The sequence below is a fragment of the Zootermopsis nevadensis genome, unplaced genomic scaffold (assembly GCF_977971745.1).
Source record: "Zootermopsis nevadensis isolate Lab colony 2312 unplaced genomic scaffold, Znev_1.0 Znev_ptg000030l, whole genome shotgun sequence".
Classification (NCBI taxonomy): domain Eukaryota; kingdom Metazoa; phylum Arthropoda; class Insecta; order Blattodea; family Termopsidae; genus Zootermopsis; species Zootermopsis nevadensis.
In genome coordinates, this window is record NW_028259162.1 from 20,024,846 (window position 1) to 20,044,707 (window position 19,862).

The 19,862-nt window shown below is 38.1% G+C and overlaps 2 protein-coding genes across 6 annotated transcripts in view; one reads left to right on the forward strand and one right to left on the reverse strand.

Annotated features, from left to right (window-relative positions):
• The window catches only part of LOC110835660 (uncharacterized), a 146,498-nt gene extending 136,038 nt beyond the window's left edge, over positions 1 to 10,460 (reverse strand). For all 3 annotated transcript variants that reach the window (XM_087358598.1, XM_087358600.1, XM_087358599.1), the window contains exons 1-2: positions 10,368 to 10,460; positions 7,701 to 7,878 (exon numbers count right to left, since the gene is read on the reverse strand). In XM_087358598.1, the coding sequence (XP_087214724.1) occupies positions 7,701 to 7,871 (171 nt within the window). In that variant the 5' untranslated portion in view covers positions 7,872 to 7,878; positions 10,368 to 10,460. The remainder of the gene's footprint in view (positions 1 to 7,700; positions 7,879 to 10,367) is intronic.
• Positions 10,461 to 12,139: 1,679 nt separating this feature from the next.
• On the forward strand, positions 12,140 to 18,717 carry LOC110835656 (uncharacterized). 3 transcript variants are annotated; one of them, XM_022076116.2, is made up of 3 exons: positions 12,140 to 12,415; positions 14,615 to 14,747; positions 17,549 to 18,717. In XM_022076116.2, exons 1-3 carry the CDS (start codon positions 12,400 to 12,402, stop codon positions 17,733 to 17,735), a joined length of 336 nt encoding a protein of 111 aa, XP_021931808.1. In that variant the 5' UTR covers positions 12,140 to 12,399; the 3' UTR covers positions 17,736 to 18,717. The 3 variants fall into 3 exon arrangements, with proteins under 3 accessions (XP_021931808.1, XP_087215033.1, XP_087215034.1); XM_087358907.1 differs by lacking the exon at positions 12,140 to 12,415 and adding an exon at positions 13,014 to 13,303; XM_087358908.1 differs by lacking the exon at positions 12,140 to 12,415 and adding an exon at positions 13,014 to 13,292.
• The last annotated feature ends 1,145 nt before the right edge of the window (positions 18,718 to 19,862 follow it).

A 19,862-nucleotide genomic window follows, 5' to 3' on the forward strand; every position in this document is an offset into this window, starting at 1 on the left:
TTTCGGTGTGTGGATTGGGGGGTCCTCCTACCTTAAGGTACTCCAGTTAAGACTGTAAATATTATTTATGTCTTCAACATGTCCTTGTCTCAGCCACAAAGATAAATTCAAATAACTAAGCATGTAAATAAAGTAAAGTATCGTAATACGGTAACTTCAAAGATTATCCTACTTGTTTCTGCAGTTTGAACAAACTGACGTGTGAGCGCTAGTGATGCGATAGGTCTGACTTCGAGTGGGACGGAGAGGTTTGAGGTTATGTAGTAGGAAGCGACAAATTCTTTAAAGCGTCCCGGGCTCCCAGAGCTGTCGCTTTGCTAATGGGTGCTGAGATTAACGTCCGAATTGAACTCCCGCAGGGCGACATTTTATTCACGTCAGAATCAACGTCTCTTAGGATCGATCACTGCTCTGCACAGAAAATGGCTTCCCTAATCCGTGTCATTTTACGTTTATTTAATCGAGTATCGATCATTCATACACACATAAAATACTCTGATACATGTAGGAGCAGGCCTGTCGACATCTCAACAATTATCTTGTTTTCTTAGTATCTATTATAAAAACAGTACTAAAATGTGAAGAAGACATCCATATGCTCATTGGTAAATATAAAATTCTTTTAATGTGGAACCATAAAATGTTTCAAGTATCGGTTAGCGTTCTTGTAATGTTTGTCGAAAGATTAGTTGAAGAGTAATCCGATAGGGTGACACAAGACTACTGGGAAGATTATTCATAAGAACAAAAGAACGACGATGATGAAAAACCTTTTAACTGTTCTGTTAGATTGTCAAAATAGCAAGGTGTGTTTTATAAAGCAGTCACTTGCCTCCTTTCGAACGCCAGGATCCGTGAGAGACAATGCTAGCCGCTACTCTCGCTAAATGCTACTGGTCGCCAACGTAGACCTTCCCCACTAGTATCCTAGCAACCACCACGACCAACATCAAGTAGTACGGAAAACTAACTGTAGATGTCAATAAAGTCCATTTCACGAAGCTCGTCGCCGGTGTCCACTTAACTACCCAGTATGTTAATTGACATTTTCGGTCAGACTTTTAAGGAATGTGGTGGTTACATGCGGTCATAAAAGACACTAAAATCAATGCTCACACTAGCCCCCAGTGTTGTATCTAATGTGTTTTACAATGATTTTAGTGTCTTAAGACTACATGGCAAGATGGTTAATGAGAAGTGAATTGAAAATGTAAATTAGATGAACCTGTCGTTGCTTAATTTAAGTTAGTATTCCAGAATTTGCCTGAGAGGACTGAAGAAAACCACGTAAAGTCTCAATGAGGATAGTCGGTATTCTAGCCGAGATTTTAATTCAGAACTAAACAGTAGTAGTTACGACGTTCAGTGACTTAAGATGTGACGTACTTGTGTTTTCATATTTTCACAGCCTTCTAGAAAACTAGAAAATCTCTCAACCAAATTTGTAGCTAAGGGAAATAGGTTAGGTTAGGTTAGGTTGCGTTAAGTTAGGTTAGGTAACTTTATGAAAAATTTTGTGACTTTTTACACTTATGGCCATAATTCGTCACGCCTTGTCAGACTTCGTCACTCTTAGACACCCTTTTCAAATCTTCGACGTATTTTAAAACTTACAGTGATCTCTCGTCACGCCTTTATACCAGGTCACGCCTAGACACGCTTTGTCATGCTTGGTCACGTTCGGTCACGCTTTGTAAATCTTCGTCACGTTCCGACACATACGATGATCCCTTTTCACGAGGTCAATGCAGGTCACGCCTGGTCACGCTTGGGCACACGTGGTCACTAATTCACGCTTCGTCACGCTTACGTTATATTACGTAAGGCTCAGTTGATTTTTGTTACCTTACAATACGTTATATTAAGTTTCGACATGTTGTGTTATCTTACAAATGTTCACTTAGGTTAGGTTAGGATAGGTTGGGTTAGGTTAGGTTGGGTAGTCGGTAAAATTTCGTCCTTCCAAAGCGTCGTTACGCTTTTCGTCTATTTTCTAGCATTGTGCTCAACGATATACCAAGGTTTTATGACTTCTGGCGTCCATTGATGGCGTCACGACAAAAGGCGTTGCGACCCTCAGCGTCGGTTTTCTACTTGAGTGTTCAGCGTTATCTGGAGACTTATCTGCGGTTAATTTGGCGTCTTTAGAGGGCGTAGCGATGACTGGAGTCCCCCAATGTTATCCGAAGGGTTTGAGTCACATTCCTGGGTCTTGTGATGGTGTTAAATATTAATAACTTTTAAGAATCGACGTTTCTTTTATACTTTCTCGTACATGACTGTTAAGTACATATCTGTGTCAAAACCATTTAAGTTTTTTTTTATAAATTTTCGTAATAAATTTACATAATTACAATTCCAAAAAAAGCCATTCTCTCAATTAGACTAGACTTCCTCAGCCTATGAGTGATACACCGACAAATTATAAAGAGACATACACTTTATAGGCCTACCTTACACATTTAGGAAAAAGTAGATCACAGTGCTACTTTCCTAGCCAGAAACTTTTTCAGTAGAAATAAATCAGTGATTGGCTTAGCTGTGTGCAAAGAACAGAGTTGTTATGAATCAGGAGAAGGCTTCAACGTGTTCCACAGAGAGCATAAGAAATGAGTGGATACAAAGTCAGGAAGAACTGCAGTTACTCAGTAATGTTCGGCTACGACTAAACAATGGATCCGGCAGTATCCTAGAGACGCCATCACTATAAAGCGGAGCGGCGCCATGTTGGCGCCTGACATTCTGCGGTGGCGCCTAAAATGAAGGCGCCAGCAGACGACGCTGAGTATGCGTTCAGCATGGTCGATCATAAATAACATCCAGAAGCGATATCTGTTACAGCGAGAGACATAAGAACGATGTTTGTCCGTACTGCAACATTGGGCGAGCAGCCACAATTGTAATACACGTTAAAATAAAATTGTTATTGCTTGTTTCTAAGAACGTTCTCTCATACCACTCAAATTACTCCAGGTTACGCATTATAAATTACACTGGTCAGTCCAAAATTTCAAATATATAGTTAGGCCACGACCACTTCCTTCCACATAGTTTCCAATTCGTTTCGATTCCCGGCGGTGCCCGAATTTATAACTTGTGTTGGGCAAGGCCGTGGTCTAGGCAACACGGAGTTTTCCTCCGTGGCATCCCAACAATTACTCCATTCACACACAGAAGAAGGCAATGGCAAACCACTTCTGGATCATCTGCCAAGAACGTATATGAACAGGTCCCAGTCCGAGAAAAGGATGGAAGGATCCTGTTCATATGGACCTGTCGTCACACAGAACACTAAATAAATAATAAATATAAATAAATTTGAGTTACTGGTATAATTTTCAAACAGAACACTAATAAATTAAAAAAATAGATGGAGATGAGTGGTCAGCTTTATGCGATGGCCCCTTTAGCCCTCGAGAATTAATTTGATATATGTGATATTTTTCTATTGTGTCCCTGTGTCTTTTGTTTTTTTACTATTTTCAATATGTCCATTGTTTCATCAATTGTGTTGTAAGCATGTCCTGTATTGAGAATGTGTTTTGAGTATGCAGAACTATCTTTATTGTGTTTTATGGCTGCTATGTGTTCTTTGTATCTTTGTGTGAAAGTGCGACCTGTTTGACCTATGTATATTAGAGGGCAATCTTTACATTTCAATTTATATATACCTGGTAAGTGGTATTGGTTGTTTATGTTCATTATTGGTTTTTGTTTGAGGATGTTTTTTATTGTGTTTTTTGTTTTGAAAGCGATTTTTATTTTGTTTTCTTTAAATAGTTTTGTTATGAATTTGGTTTCCTTACCTATGTATGTAAATGTGGCCCATTTATTTTGTATGTTTTTGTTTTCGTTGGGTTTTGTTGTATTATTAGGTTTTTTATTTAGTTTGTAGTTATTATATCCGTTTTCTTTAAGAATTTGTTGAATGATTATTAATTCTATTTGTTTGTTTTTTTATAGATATTGGATATAGATTTTTTCTGTTTAGTAAGTAATTGATAGCCATTTTTTTGTGTTCGATGGGGTGGCAGGATGAGGCATGAATTATTGTGCTTGTATTTGTAGGTTTTCTGTAAATTTTGAATTCGAAATTGTTTGTTTTTCTTATTATTGTTAAATCTAAATAGTTTATTGAGTTATTTTGTTCAAGTTCTAATGTAAATTGTATATTTTGATTTATGTTGTTATATATATAATTTATAGAATAAGGGCTGAAAGGAATAAAATTTGTCTTAAACGAAGAAAATGCTCTTTATTTAAATCGCCACAAGTGGTCTCAGTTTCGTAAATAAATTTTGTACGGTCGTACATTAGACCTAAGGGGAAAACTACATTAATGTGTCTACTAATCTCATTTTTATTGAAGATAACATCAGATTTCAGCTTTAATTCGTAGCAGAAACGAACCAATCGTGTGAGGTTCTTTAGGTTCTCATGTGGGTAAGAAGTCTACTCTGGTCTTGTGGGCCTCGACTAATCTCGGAGACCACACGTTCCTCTAAGACGTTGACAATCGCCTTATACCTGGTACGGACAGAACTTCATTCGCGTCGATGATTTTTGCGTGGACTGTACACCTCTCCCATGCCTCTCATCGATCTCATCTCGGGAGCGTTGTCATGGCAACCATCTCACCCCGCCTGTGACGAAACTCCGGGCACCGAACGTTTGTTTCACGACGCATTTGATTTGTTCCTTCATTCTAAAGCAACCGTGTTTTCGAAAGTTCATAGAAGCACTTTATTATATTAAAATATAAGATCCATCTGTTGGAGCAGTGTGTAGATCCCACAAGATACAGATCTCGTTCAGTCGCATATAGCAGGAGTAATGACTTGAAAACATTATACGGAGCTCACAATTTTGTATTTAACATTACGCAGAAAAATGGTAACAATTATGATTCGCATATATCAGAGTATAAAGGGTATAAATACAACGTTATTTTCCATATTCCCAATAGAAGTTATTTTAATAAAACGTTTGTTACTTTTCAAAGAAGTCATACATAACTACAGACATTATATTCAGTGGCGTAATGTTACTCACACAGAATAAGTTTGCGAAAAATCCACGGTAGTTTGTACGCAAATCACAGAAATCTGTGAAGGTACAAACTACCAGAGTCATAATGAGTTCTAGTGCAAATGCTGTTGCAGGATACTGATACAAAAAAAATGTGTTTTAGAAAAGGATAGGCCAATTTCCCTTCCTGGAAATCTTCGTCAACAGACGCCCAAACATTTCACTGGGGCACGTCTCTGCAGGAAGTCCACCCACTAGCTTAGAGGAGATCTGTCATTGCGACTTTAACGAAGTCTAACCAGGTCTCCGAAATACACGTTAATTTCTTTGTGTAACCCAATCAATGGCTGCTTCCGGTAAGGCATCAACATAGCAACAAAGGCCAGATCCGCCTTCAAAAGCAATTTATTTATTATTTATTTAGTGTTCTGTCTGACGACAGGTCCATATGAACAGGATCCTTCCATCCTTTTCTCGGACTGGGACCTGTTCATATACGTTCTTGGCAGATGATCCAGAAGTGGTTTGCCATTGCCTTCTTCTGTGTGTGAATGGAGAAACCGGGGAAGCCCCCGGAGGAAAACTCCGTGTTGCCTAGACCACGGCCTTGCCCAACACAAGTTATAAATTCGGGCACCGCCGGGAATCGAACCCGAGACCCCAGGATTACAAGGCCAGCGTTCTAACCGCTAGACCACCGTGGCCACACAAAAGCAATACAGAATAATAATATGACCACGCAGTATAATTATCACGCATGCAAGAGACAACCAATCTCATATCCAGGCCACTGAAGAAATACGTCAACCGAAGCCCTCGACAAAATGGCCACCAGACTCAAATCCACCAAAGACATAAAACTTCCAGGTTCAAAATTGTTCAATTGCAAAATCTCCCGCTCCTGTTGTAAAGTTTACATTGGACAAACGAACTGTAACAGGAATTGGGAACGCATTACAGAAACCAGGCTGGAAAATCAGAAATCAGCGGCAACAACTGAGCATCGACAGCGACATAACAGCCACCATCCGTACCCACAATTCCTGCGCAGTCAGGGAAGCAACTACGGAAAGCAAAATATCCCACAACGACAACCAACATCTTTTCTTCCCCTAACCATCCTCGCAACCAATTCCTTTACTAAATAACAACTGAACGTCCATTCCTAACCAAATGGAAGTAAAAATATATTTTGTTACTTCTCCCATTTCGCCAACTTTCTCAACAGACCCCCCTCCCTTTTTCATTCTTTCCTCCCATCGTCTTCCATCTACTCCTCAACTTCCCCTCTTCTTCCGACTTTCGTGCTGGAAAGAGACAGAGAGGGAAAAGTCACTTCTTCTCTGACCCCCGTGCATCCAAATAATTCCCACAGCCTCCATCCTAACCAATTCCTCAACACCGTCCGAACCACGTGGTCGCTAAAACATTGTCATCACCGTCAGTCGATAAAGCTTCTTTTATGAGCTATCCACGTGGCCCTCAAACTCTTCCAACATTACTGCATTTCCTGAACCACGTGCTCGCTAAGGATTCCTGTCAATAACGGGCCCTACCTCGCGCTCATCACATACCGTCTTGTCGAAACAAGATTCCTAAAACCCCTCAAAGACTGCGCGTACCGAATCTCGAGATCAGCTGCACGCATTCAGGTCCAGAAGCATCAAGTGTCTTCTCATTGCAACCAACGCGCGTTGATACGCTAATAACACGCAGAGGTCTTCAGCCAAAGCGATTCAGACTTCTTGAGCTCAAGTCTTAGGATTTCTTAGCAACTGCAAGTTTAAGGACGTAAGACGACGATCCCGCTAACTTAAGCACATCCCCAGTCATGTAGACTTTAAAGCGAAGTTCTCTACTTTCAGATAAGCTTTTTATAAGCAGAGATGGTCTTGAGCTTTGAGGAAGACGACGTCTCGTATTTAACTTTTTGATTGCTTAGTTGGCAAGTCCACATTTGATATGAAGATATCTACTGCAAATGTTAGAAAAGTTCAAGACTCGTGGCTTGTCCCCGAAAGTTTTAAGTTCATAAAACTACAGTCTGGGAAATCTACGTACAAAAATAAGGCAGTGCTTCAAAAACGGGATGAACGGACGGACAGACATTCACAAGAAGGTCACTAACTGTCTCCAGAATAAGCATAAACAGTGTTTCCATTGACGTAAACATTTATGTATAGCCACGGTGGTCTAGCGGTTAGAACGCTGGCCTTGTAATCCTGGGGTCTCGGGTTCGATTCCCGGCGGTGCCCGAATTGATAACTTGTGTTGGGCAAGGCCGTGGTCTAGGCAACAAGGAGTTTTCCTCCGTGGCATCCCAACAATTACTCCATTCACACACAGAAGAAGGCAATGGCAAACCACTTCTGGATCATCTGCCAAGAACGTATATGAACAGGTCCCAGTCCGAGAAAAGGATGGAAGGATCCTGTTCATATGGACCTGTCGTCACACAGAACACTAAATAAAATAAAATAAACATTTATGTGTCTGCTTGACGTTTACAAGCATCAGAACATTGATTACTTATTTTGATTAAAGATGAAATAATCAAAATTGTTGTAAGGCATTTTCGTGATAGGTTTACAGGTGCTTGAAATGACAAACAAAGATTTGATGTAGCATGAGACAAACAAGCAAACTGACTCCAGAGACATGAAAGAACTTACCTCTCCGACATGTTTGTGAAGGTCGATGTGATGTGGAGGACGTGGCTTGAAGGAGCTGCTGGGTGGTGTTGGAGGCGTTGGAGGGTGATGGCTCCCTCTGTCGTGGTGATGTTGGTGATGCTGATGCATGTCAGCCAACGTGGGCTGTATATGTGTTACAAACTGTGCCATCGCGTTACTGCAAGAAATTATATCAGCGCTCAAGACAAGAACTAGTGGTGAGAAACCAACTAACAGAAAAGCTAGCCGATTTTAAACTGCTAATATATTGTATATATATATATATATATATGCTTCGTTTAAGATTAGAAACATTTGGTTCTGGCTTGACAAAAATTCTACCAATTTGAGAACTTGGTAAGAATTTTTGAACGACTATTGCTTGTTCCTTCGTATGGGATTACTTTAAAAAAGCATGTTCCCCACACACTAGGCATAGTAACTTATTAAAAGTAATTCAATTTTATACTTTTTATCAAATACCACAAAAATTAATTCTTCATGGGCTAAGATGGTTTAATAGATAAAACACCAATGTTTGGAGAATCTTATTCGTCCTCGTCCTCAGGGTACTTCAGATGGTTCTCGAAACGTTGGTGTTTTCTTCATTAAGACAACTTACACTTCTGATAGAACCAAAAGAATTTGAGTCCAATAAAAGCTTCAAATAATACATCACAAAAATACGTCACGTAAACATTCGAAGATTCTCAAAATCACAAAATCCGTTGTTTTTAAAATGTAAAAGTTGTATAATAGCATTTTCAGTGTGATTTCAGTTACCAAAGACAGAGATATTTAACTGGACGTGTGTGGCTGCACTATTTCAACAGTTATCGATATCAGAACCTGAATGTAACTAAAGATTTCGATAGGTCGCTTTGTTATTATTACTTATTCTTAGGCACAAGAACTTGACGAAAGCTGAATATTCTTTTTATTAAATGAATGAATCTTATATTATAGAGTCTAACATTTCTCCTAGAACTTCAAAATATAGCTCGAACTGTACAACAACTCCAAATGCAATAATATTTTACGTATTAATAATCTTCTTCAATCTGTGAGGGAATTATTTTGATTAATCGAACTTCGCGGTCGAGAGCTCACTACTTCTTATTCTTATTACTCGAAAGATCCTTGTTTACAATCTCGGCCTGTAGTAGTAGTAGTTTTACTCAGACACTAAGCAAATAACGGAATATTATGATGGCGGAAACTGATCTGGAGTGTACTTTTTGTACTCTTGTTCTACGTTTATGCTAAAGAAAACAAATGTAATTTGTATCACATATTTTAATCCGAAAATATTATCACGAATCAGACTCGTAATCCATTCAGAACGGGTCTGGGTACGTTCACAAAATACGTGGATTTATACATGCTAATAAGTAAACACGAATAAATTAGAGAGTCCTATATTAAAAGGGAAAGCATTTGGTACTTGCATGGATTTAGTGTACTCATTTTCCCTCTCCCCGCAGAAAACAGTCTGTACCCAACACAACAGGTTACAAAATTCTACAGGAAATGCACTAGAAAGTTACTTCATAATGAAATAGCAATAAACAGAGGTTATGATCGTCAAATGAAATAAACTTTCAATCTGTCAAATATGAATTTATGTTACCCGAACGAAAATTCTCTGAAACAACAGTGTTTAATTGGCACACGTTTCAATCAGATTGGAGTACGTCACAAAATACTGGTATTGTTTGTAACTAATTTAAAATTTGCGTTTGTTTTGGGGCCAAACTTTGTCGATGGGCCTACATATGACAACCGAAGTGACTTTTGGATGCCAAGTTACCGAATTAATCATAACTGATCTACAAATCCATCTTAAATTAAACTATATATCTTATTATTTCAAAGAAAAAATTTAATAATTAATACCAAGTTCCGGGAATGAGTAAACACGACGCTACATCAAAGTTATGTGTGATTTTGCATCGCACAGATGATTATTATTAGCAAGAGAATGTTGTTTATTTTTATCTATCCACCTAGCTACAGTCAACAATTCTTCAAACCGAAATATTTTATAAGAGAAAGGAATATTAAAATGTAACTTAATTTAAATAGAATTAAATGTTTGAATAAATTATAAACATAATTTAAAGGAAGTGCAGTTCGTTTCACGGAGGGATGCATTCGGTTATTTGTTTCGCTGCATTTTAGATACGCGTTATATTTTATCATTTCGAGACAAAACGAAACAACACAAAAACCAAAATTGAGTGGTTATAAACATTACAATTCAGTGTACAGTTTTGTTAAGCGTATGATTTAAACCATGTTAAATTTTATATTAATGTGCGAAATATTATTTTTTTTTTAATATGTGTGATCAGAATTTTTGGTCCATAATACATTTCGTTTGGATTGTAAAGTTTCAAAATACTAAAAACACACAAGGTCACATAGACCCTTCTCGCATTTCAGACTACTACTCAGACTGGCGGTCGCCTTTAAAGTCGGTGGTCTTTCCGGTAACACAACTTAAAATAAGGCGGTGTCGTCATTGCCCTCCGGACATCGCGTCTTTGACCGACAACTCGACGGCTGCATTTCCAGAACTGAAATTGTTCTGCTGTCGAACTAATCTCTTATAAAGTACCAGGAACAAGACTCAGGAAAATCGAAACAGGTGTCCAAGAAGCCTACCATGATGTTCACGCCATTGATGCTGCACCAGGTAAGTTAACTGTAACCGAGAGTTTCACTATGCAGACGCATCGCCATTCGGATGAGAACTGATCAGAGATTCTTGCCGAGGGTAACGCAAGCCCTGAGCGCGTGCGTCATAGGAAGACCGTCAGCTCCCACACAAGAAAGGTGGGATTTTCAATCAGTCACCCTCAATCTTACTTTCACTTCCGAATGAGCGGTTCGCCCTCAGAAGGCCACAGGTTCGAGAACCGCGAATACTCAAATGTTTAATTATATTTAACACCTGATTTTTCGATTTCCACAAGGAGTAAATTCTGTTTTCGATAAGTTAGTAAATGCACTATAATTACTACGGCAGAGTAGATTAACAGATAAAAAAATCTGCTCTCATCTTCGACATGTTTTACCGAATTCGTGTCAATCTTAGATTCCAGTCTGCAAAGCGACCGTAAGTCAGAACCCCGGACACTTCGATGACATAACGCGCAGGCCTCTCTCTCTTTATAACGTTACACGTCTCTAAAAACAGAGAATAGAAATGATTGAACTCGACTGTTTGAAGTCTCGGCAATCTCGTATTTAATATCGAGACACAGCACTCGAATGAGACTTCCGAAAACCTTTCGCAGAAGCGAAGGGATACTTGATGGGAAGGTAATTCAATTATTTACGAGAGGAAACGGTAGACGTAGGTCTCTATTTGCCAGGGAAATATCTGTATCTTAAGGCGCCGGGGCAGCTCGATCAGTACAGTGACTGGACGACCGGGGTTCGATCCCCGACGGGGACACATGATCTTTTTCCTCTAACCTCTGCGTCCAGATCTGGGGTCCACCTGGTACCGGGGTCCTTTCCCGGGGGCAACGCGCGGCTGGGATGTGACGCTGACCACTCACCCCCATCTAGTGCCGAGGTTAAGAATGAGTAGGAGCTATATCTCCTCTCCCCCCAAGCGCCTACATGGCGTATAGTGGGACAGCTTTAATTCAAATGTCTGTCACTTTCCTGGATGGGGCGAGATCGGTCTGAGTTGTTTCCCAAATAGAAGGTAAATTCTCGCACTTAGCCGAATGTTGAGGTGCAGTTGTTGGAATTTTTCTTCGTATTGTAGAAAACCTCAGCTGGACGCCATCTATAGGTATCCAGTAATCAGAGTAATAGATCATCAAAAGAGTTTCAGATTTCTACCCTATTCGTTGCCAAAAGACACTAAAATAATACGTTCCAGTTATTTAATAATAAAAATCGGCTTATGAGATCAGCCATCCCTTCCAACTTTCGATGTCTTCTCTAGTTACCTTCTAACATCTTACAAAGCACAAATTGAAGTCGGAGGAACACTAAAAATGCTTAATATTACGTCCTTAAATTATTTCTTAACTTAGCTTTAAGTTTTAAGTGACGACGAAAATATAATTGAAGCCAAGAATATTATATTTCGAGTGGCGACATATTATAAACTTTATACAAATTACGTATGAAATATTCTATGTAAATCAGTAATTTCAAACGTGGCAATGATCCGAAAAATGTAATTCCACTTTCAGGGTGAGAGTCTATATCTAAAAGATGAGTTCTTCCCGATAAGTAACAACAACTGCTACTGCTACTTCAGTGATTCCCCAGCATAAAAGTGAATTTAATCTTATCAACCTAAATTAACTTTTGGAGCTGGTTCCTAGATAACACGAATCAATTTGCTATCGCAGCGGAGCAAGGCAAGAAAGACTTGTTGCCTCTTCGAAGGTGTGTGACAGGTCGATTCAGCGACCACAACACAATTTCCATGAGTGCATTAGTGGATCAATATGACTGTAGTTGCGTATTTCGCCTGCCAGTAGGTAATCTGAAGCAGATAAGATTGGATATCTTGGCGCAAAAAAAACTCGTCCCTTTCAGCAACTGCAGTTAAGCTACACCTTTTATTTAATTCAGGCTGCTAAGCCGTCTTTAACCAGGACCTAAGTCTACAAACATTCGCCTTTGAAGAGTTACGCACTGAACAGCGTAGGACTGACGTTCTGCGATGTCTAATCGTCAAGGTAAGAATGAATAAATAGATACTTGATGACGGCGGGTCAATGCTGGGACCGCGAGTTTGAATTTTGATAGGGTTTGGGATTTTCGTCTGAGATTTTCTTGTTACCCTGTGAACAGTGATCTCCGATATATGCTTCTCAGTAGCGTGAGAGTGTTCTGATCGTCAGATGCTTACGTTGTGTTTGTTTACCTTCTATGAAGCGTGGACTGTACTCTGTCGGAGAACATGATTTCACTCAGAAAACAACGGGTGCTACCATCTACAGGGAACTCGATTAAACGTTGAGAGTTTCTCTCGCAGATGACGAGCAAACAGTATCAGTCTACGTCCTTTTATAAAGATTGAAGTTGTAAAGACATTTTTATACACCCTGTAGACGTTCTTTGAAATGGCGAGGCACTGAGAAAATGGTTCAGCGTAGGTTGAGCTGGTGAGAATTTTGATATGTGGGCTCTGAGTATTTTTGTAGTAATATGGCACATGCAGACTAAACTTAGCTCGGTGATATCAGAGCATGTGATATTATGATTGATAAAACTACAGGTGAGATAATTTTAGACATGTGACAGTGAAAACAGAACAGGTGTGAATATTAGAGATAAGATCAGACCTTTCACGTGAGTACTTCATACATGACGTCTGACAGCACAAGTCAAACTGTGTATGAAAAATTCCTGTGACGAGACAGAAAAATATATTTCACAAACATATCAGTGCGCAAGCAACAGGCCGGTCTGTCGTGTCGTGTTCTAGCCGGAACAGCTGATATTTCTATATCGCTCGGTAGAATGAAAAAGAGTTCCAGTTGTTGATAAAATGTAACAGTGTGTGAGTGTGGTTTAGTTCCGGGAGATATTATTGTCTTCTGCGAAAAAAGGGTTTGTATACGGTAATTATTGCTGACTTCTAAACTGAATACCTCGTAATTATATCAAATATAAACATTTAAATACATATAATTTTATGCTTTGTTGATTTCGATTTAAATAATACTTTTCACTGGTGATAAATGCAGTATAGACCAATAATTTATTTCCAAAGTGTAACATAATTACTCAGTTTTAACGGAAAGTACGATATATATGATGATTTATAAATATTTTTAATGTGTATGTGAAGATTCTGTGTCTTCGTTGCATTACATTATATTTCATTACATTATATTATAATACTTTGTAATAAATTACATAACACTACTTTACATTTAAGTAGACATGCATTACATTACATTAGACTATATTACCTAACCTCACCTCGTAAGCCAAGCAGTTTGAGTAACACAGATCTAGGTTTCATATTGATAAGTTGTAGATTCATAATTCTTAATCGTCTTTCTATTTGTGCAAGGAAGAGACTAAATGAACGCAGGGATTATGTCATTTCCGGGTGTAAAAGCTGGGATGTGCTGAATCGGAAGGGATCTAGCCGGAGACGATCGCCGGGAATTTGAGGTTAATGTGACGATATTTTTCGGAAAACCCCAGAATACAGACTTCATGTCTTAGCCCTAAAGTCGATCTCTGAACGGAGTTCTAATCGATTACCTCATTAATACGTGTAAGATACCAGAGAAGTCGATAATTCAAAGAGATTTGGTTCCAAAACTTCATACTAATTCGATGGATCAAATTCCTTCTCGAAGAGCTATTAATCGCCCAGCTACTCAAGAAAACGAAGGTTCAGGTCCCGTGTCCACAAGATCCCTCCACTGGAACATATCCTGAGTCAGCTAATTCCACATCAGAGTCCCATTTGCTTAAGATTAATTTTTAAATTATTCTCCTAATCGCGCCAGGTATTCGGAATACAATTATTTACGCATTTCTCATCTTTTCCAACAGTGCAACACGCCCCACCAATCTCAACGGAATTTATAAGTACTATTATTATACTACGCGTATCTAAGTAATGGTTAGCATTTTATGTCATCTTCAAAGGTCCGAGTTTGTATCTTGTGTCGGTGAGAGCCTAGCTTGACTGAAGTGTTCGTGATTTTAATCAGTTCCTTCAAAATCTCAGATATCTTATAGACCATTAGGAAATAGTCGCTCCTTCCATACACTTGACCTTTCAACATTCACAATCATCTTGTCATTTAATTTATCACGTAGTTGATAAATCATCGTTAAATACACCCGAAGAAAAGGTGAAGGCTGCATTAACCATACCCTGGAATTTTCTACTCGTGTTGTGTTTGCAGGTGGAATGATGCCCGGACAAAACAAGGAATTGTCTACGATCTATGGTTCCCAAGTTGGCAAGACTGAGAGCTTTGAGGTTATGGCTGACATGAGAAATGGCAATGTTAGCATGGGGAGTAGCGGCAGCTTACCGTAAGCATGTGTTCAGTAACGAAACTCTATTACAGCTGGACGTTTCAGGACGTCCGTCGCCTAGTTTCCTTTAAAATGGTTCATTCTACAAGATGAGTCTTGAAGGAACTTAACCAACCATTTCATTGGTCAGTTTCTATGCATTCCGTCATCTATACTTACCAACTGATCAAGTGATATTTTAAATTTACCGGATTAAACATCAAAATTCTCTACTGCCATCATGTCTCTAGGCTAATTGTAAGCATATTAAAAACGTTTCAAATTATTATGGCTTACTACCTTGAATGATGTATTAGTTGTCGAGGGGTGCAAGTATAAACAGACTACAAATGACCATCATGCTGATATTTTGGTTAAGAACACGTTTACCTTAAACAGCCTTAGTTTTCCTCTGACCTCAGAAGTTCGCACGGTTGCCATGTTGACGTTATCCGTGATAAGGAATTAAAAACTTACCGGGAAATGGCCTCTAGTCGTTTGATATCTAATCGAGTTTCATTTTTCTTTCTTTTGGTTTAGTTGTTATTAGAAAGACAGGCACATGGAGTTAATGACATTCATAAATCTATTCCTTACACAACGAGTAAAGTAGCTAAAGATGCCCTTAAAACTCGTTTTACTAAATTCAAACAACCAACAGAAATTTTACTGTATAAGTCAATAAATTACTCAATTGATTCATTAATTAAACCAATGAATAACAAATCTTATATTGCCAAATCCAATATTGACATGACCCTGCTCACTTTTACTCACTGCAAAATAAACATTAGTTACCCCAACAAGCCGCATCACAGAGACAATATAAAAAAAACAAAATTTTCGATTAAATCAGATTGGCTGCAGTGATGAGAATGGAGGAGGTAAACACCAGTCACTCCATAGACTGTCAGAGGCTGTGTTAGGTTAAGATATTTCAGTCTATTTCCTTTATTGCAAGAACATTTAAATAGTGTTTTATTTTTATTAAAGTCGACCATAAATTAATATAAGACATTCGTGATCTCTTCGCATTACCACAATCTCAGACAGCAAGATTTCATTTTTACGCGTTACCAAATCGAAAAACGCCTTGCAGGGACGTTCTATTCGCAGATTAGTTTAACCTTGAAGTGCAAGTGTGTTCTGTGCGGAATACGAAACGTCCTGACGTGCTATCTACTTACTTATCAGGTGCCTTAAACACTGATAAATAAGTTACCTTTCTGTATTGACTACCAGGTAATTCCCCCTGAAATTCTCGGCCATCGTAGAACAACTATCACTCATTCTACAAAACAATGACGTAATGTCTTGACTTATTTTTATTTTGTACTCCCCCGAGTTATTAAAGTATTAAAAGGCTTCGTTCATTTGTTTCGTGTCGAAAACGCGTGTTCTGTGTAATGTGGACAACAGTAAAATGGAACATCGATGTTGTTGTGTTCAGCACCAATTTTAAGATTGCCTTCTTATGTTCGTGTGTCAAACTAAAAGCTAAACGAACTTTGCTGTTATTATTGATTGTAAGTTAAAGAACCGAGGTCCTGACGGCTTCACAGCGTTCAAAATTTCATGTAAATAGGCCATCTGGTTCAGAAGTTAACAGAAAGTCATATAATTAAATCTGTCACGGAAATATATTATCAACTTTTCCCTAATCGTGTATGAAATATTGCCTATTACATGCATCGTCATGACTTCTTCCCAAAAATTAAATGATAATAATTACAACATAAATTCGCCTTATGCGATATATTTAGAATTACAAGAAATAAGAAATTCTTAATCGAGTACGATTCGATCCTGTGGCTATTTCCTCAAGACCTTGGGTGAAATTCGTCGCCAATCTTATTTCACATACATATTTATATTAGAAATATATACAATATTTTTATTTTCCGTCTATACACAAACTTAAAATAATGTTGTTTAAAATTATCTAAAATTATAACATTCTCAGTAGACACTGCATCATGTTACATTTTTTGTATCGACGACATGTTTCAATGTGTATTACATCATCAGGTCTATCAATTTTAATATATTTTAAAAACTGTAGTACATTTTGCGTTGCGTTTATTGATTATTTTAATTTGTTTAATTTTAAGTTTTTTGTCTCTTCCTTTTGGTTTGGAGGTTGAACTTGGATGTTTTATATCTGTAAAATTAAATTTTCAAGTCGTGATTTTGGATATTGACATAGGAAAGACATAGGAAGAGACAAAAAACTTAAAATTAAACAAATTAAAATAATCAATAAACGCAACGCAAAATGTACTACAGTTTTTAAGATATATTAAAATTGATAGACCTGATGATGATGTAATACACATTGAAACATGTCGTCGATACAAAAAATGTAACATGATGCAGTGTCTACTGAGAATGTTATAATTTTAGATAATTTTAAACAACATTATTTTAAGTTTGTGTATAGACGGAAAATAAAAATATTGTATCAATAAAACACAAACATGACGCAATTAAGATATAAATTAGAAATATATGTAATATACATAAATGTAAATATATTATAACATACATTACCTCACTGGGTTATACAGTAGACTTGTAGTATTTAAAATACGAGATTGGTTGAACTTGAAGATCGTACAGTAAGAAAATAGGTTTGAAAATTCTTCCTTAACGCCTTGTTATTGACAGAATTAGAGGTAGACAGGGATTATATAGCCAATAGGCGAAATTTTTCTATCATCCAAAGTACTCGATCAGTTAAATTTGTTGTTTCTTTTATATTTCCCGCTACGGGCAGTTTCTGTTTCCGCAATGTTGGTACTCTGTTCTCTGTCGGGCAGGGTCTACCGAGAGCATTACTGCATCTGCACGCCGAAAACGCAGCTCGAGAAGACGCTTATCATCGTAGTCGTGGTGCTGGCTCTGATAACCGTCGTCCTCATCATCGTGATCTCCGTTCTGGCAGGAGACAAGGAAAAAGCTCGAAGTCTCAGGGAAGTCGTTCAGGCACTTTCGCCAAAAATATGATGTTTTCTCTGCCTTGTCTCCAAGCTCTATAGCAAAAGAGACGCGGAGAACGAGCCACTTTCAGATTTATACTTCCATGAGTGACGCATTTAGAATATGAAATATTCGAACGTGACACGAAAAGTGACTAATGAATGTGATGTGGGTGATGGTCCACCGATATTAGACATTTCAGTGCTCAAGAATCTGGTATATTCATCGTCCGTGGTTTTCATAATACACTGTACCAATTCGTTAACTCATTTCAAGGTTAGGGTTTAAACCTAGTCCAAACACATCGTAATTTTTTTTTTGGACAAATTAGTTTCAGTGTAATTTACGGAAGGGGCTTTCGATAAACAAAAACTTAAATGACTCCTCAGTCACGAAAATACTTGCTAAGATTTCATGTTCTTACGATGAACATCGTCTTCTGGAGTCTTGCGTCTTGTAGTCTGGTACACGTTTACCAACGTTCCAGAAGTAAATTCCCACCAGACTACAAGCTGCAATGACCCACAGGCATCTTCACGAGTTCTTCTATTTTGGGGGGGGGCATTTTTTACAAATGTCACGTTTCTGATGGAGCAGACAGCTCTCAAATTGTCCACCAATTACGCAGACTGACGTCAGTAGCTGGTCTACAGCTTACGTAACGAAAAACTTTAATTAAATTATAATTGATTCAAGTGAGACTTATCTTAGGTTCCATTACATTAGCACAGAACCTACATTACGATACCGAACACTCCTGCTTCGTATTAGGGAGATCCCGGGTTAAAATCTCGGTCCACTGGCCGACTATCCTGACCTGGTTTTCCTCAGTTCTGGGATAGATTACGGCCGCTTCCTTCCACATCCTTTCCAATTCACGATCTTCCGCTCACTTTACGCTATATAGTCTGAGGTAATTAAAAAGCGTCGTTAAATAAATTACGATAAGGCCTACATATGTACATTTCTAACTGATTACAATTTATTATAATTAATTATGTCTCTCAAATCGCTCTGGTGTTATGGTTTTTCTGCAAGCCTTTGTACTTCCATAGAGTATTTTATTTAGTGTTCTGTCTGACGACAGGTCCATATGAACAGGATCCTTCCATCCTTTTCTCGGACTGGGACCTGTTCATATACGTTCTTGGCAGATGATCCAGAAGTGGTTTGCCATTGCCTTCTTCTGTGTGTGTGAATGGAGTAATTGTTGGGATACCACGGAGGAAAACTCCGTGTTGCCTAGACCACGGCCTTGCCCAACACAAGTTATAAATTCGGGCACCGCCGGGAATCGAACCCGAGACCGCTAGACCACCGTGGCGGTCTTTCATAGAGTAAGCAAGGTAAATTTTGGCAGGTGTTGAAACGGGTAAATTTTTAGAATTTCGTTTACGTACGAACTTCACATATTCAAGTAGGTGTTTCTGTCCGGTGATAAAGAGGACCTCTGGTCACTTAACACAAAAGAATTTATTTAAATTCCATTTATCATTAGCTGAAGTTGAGGACTCACAACTGCGTGATTTTTTTAAACTGTAGATTACGTAAGAAAACAGCTGTGCGTCAGATACGATGTAATTTAAAAGAAAAAACGCAGTGTTTTAAGTATGAGATGTGTTCTACAAAGAGTTTAACTGTTATTAACTATATACAAAAGTATATCTATTATTATCAATAACATGAAATTATATATCCAAGCATTTCTCATTCTTTCACAAAATGGCGTTCCTCTAAAATAAACAGACAGTGTTACCAATAGGAAAGAAATGGATATGTTTAACTTCATAAAATAACTCACTTTTACTTTCATTCAGTGAGACAAAATTGTGAGTAACACCCTGATAACCTATAAATGGTACCTTTCATTTTGAAATATAAGAATCGTGTTATTACAAATACAAGGAGACGATAAAGTTTTTCTTATTTTGAACAGCTGTACATTTACGTCATTTTCAGTTTCAGATTTATAAAACTGCAAGCACTCCATTGTTGCACAAATTACACATTGTTGTAGATCAATAGACAAAACATGACGGAATAATTATCACATATTATAAATGAAAATTATTACAACGCAGATTCGGGAATTCATTCCTGCATGTACTCCTGAAAGAAAGTTATGATCTAGAACAGTGGTATTCAGTATATTAT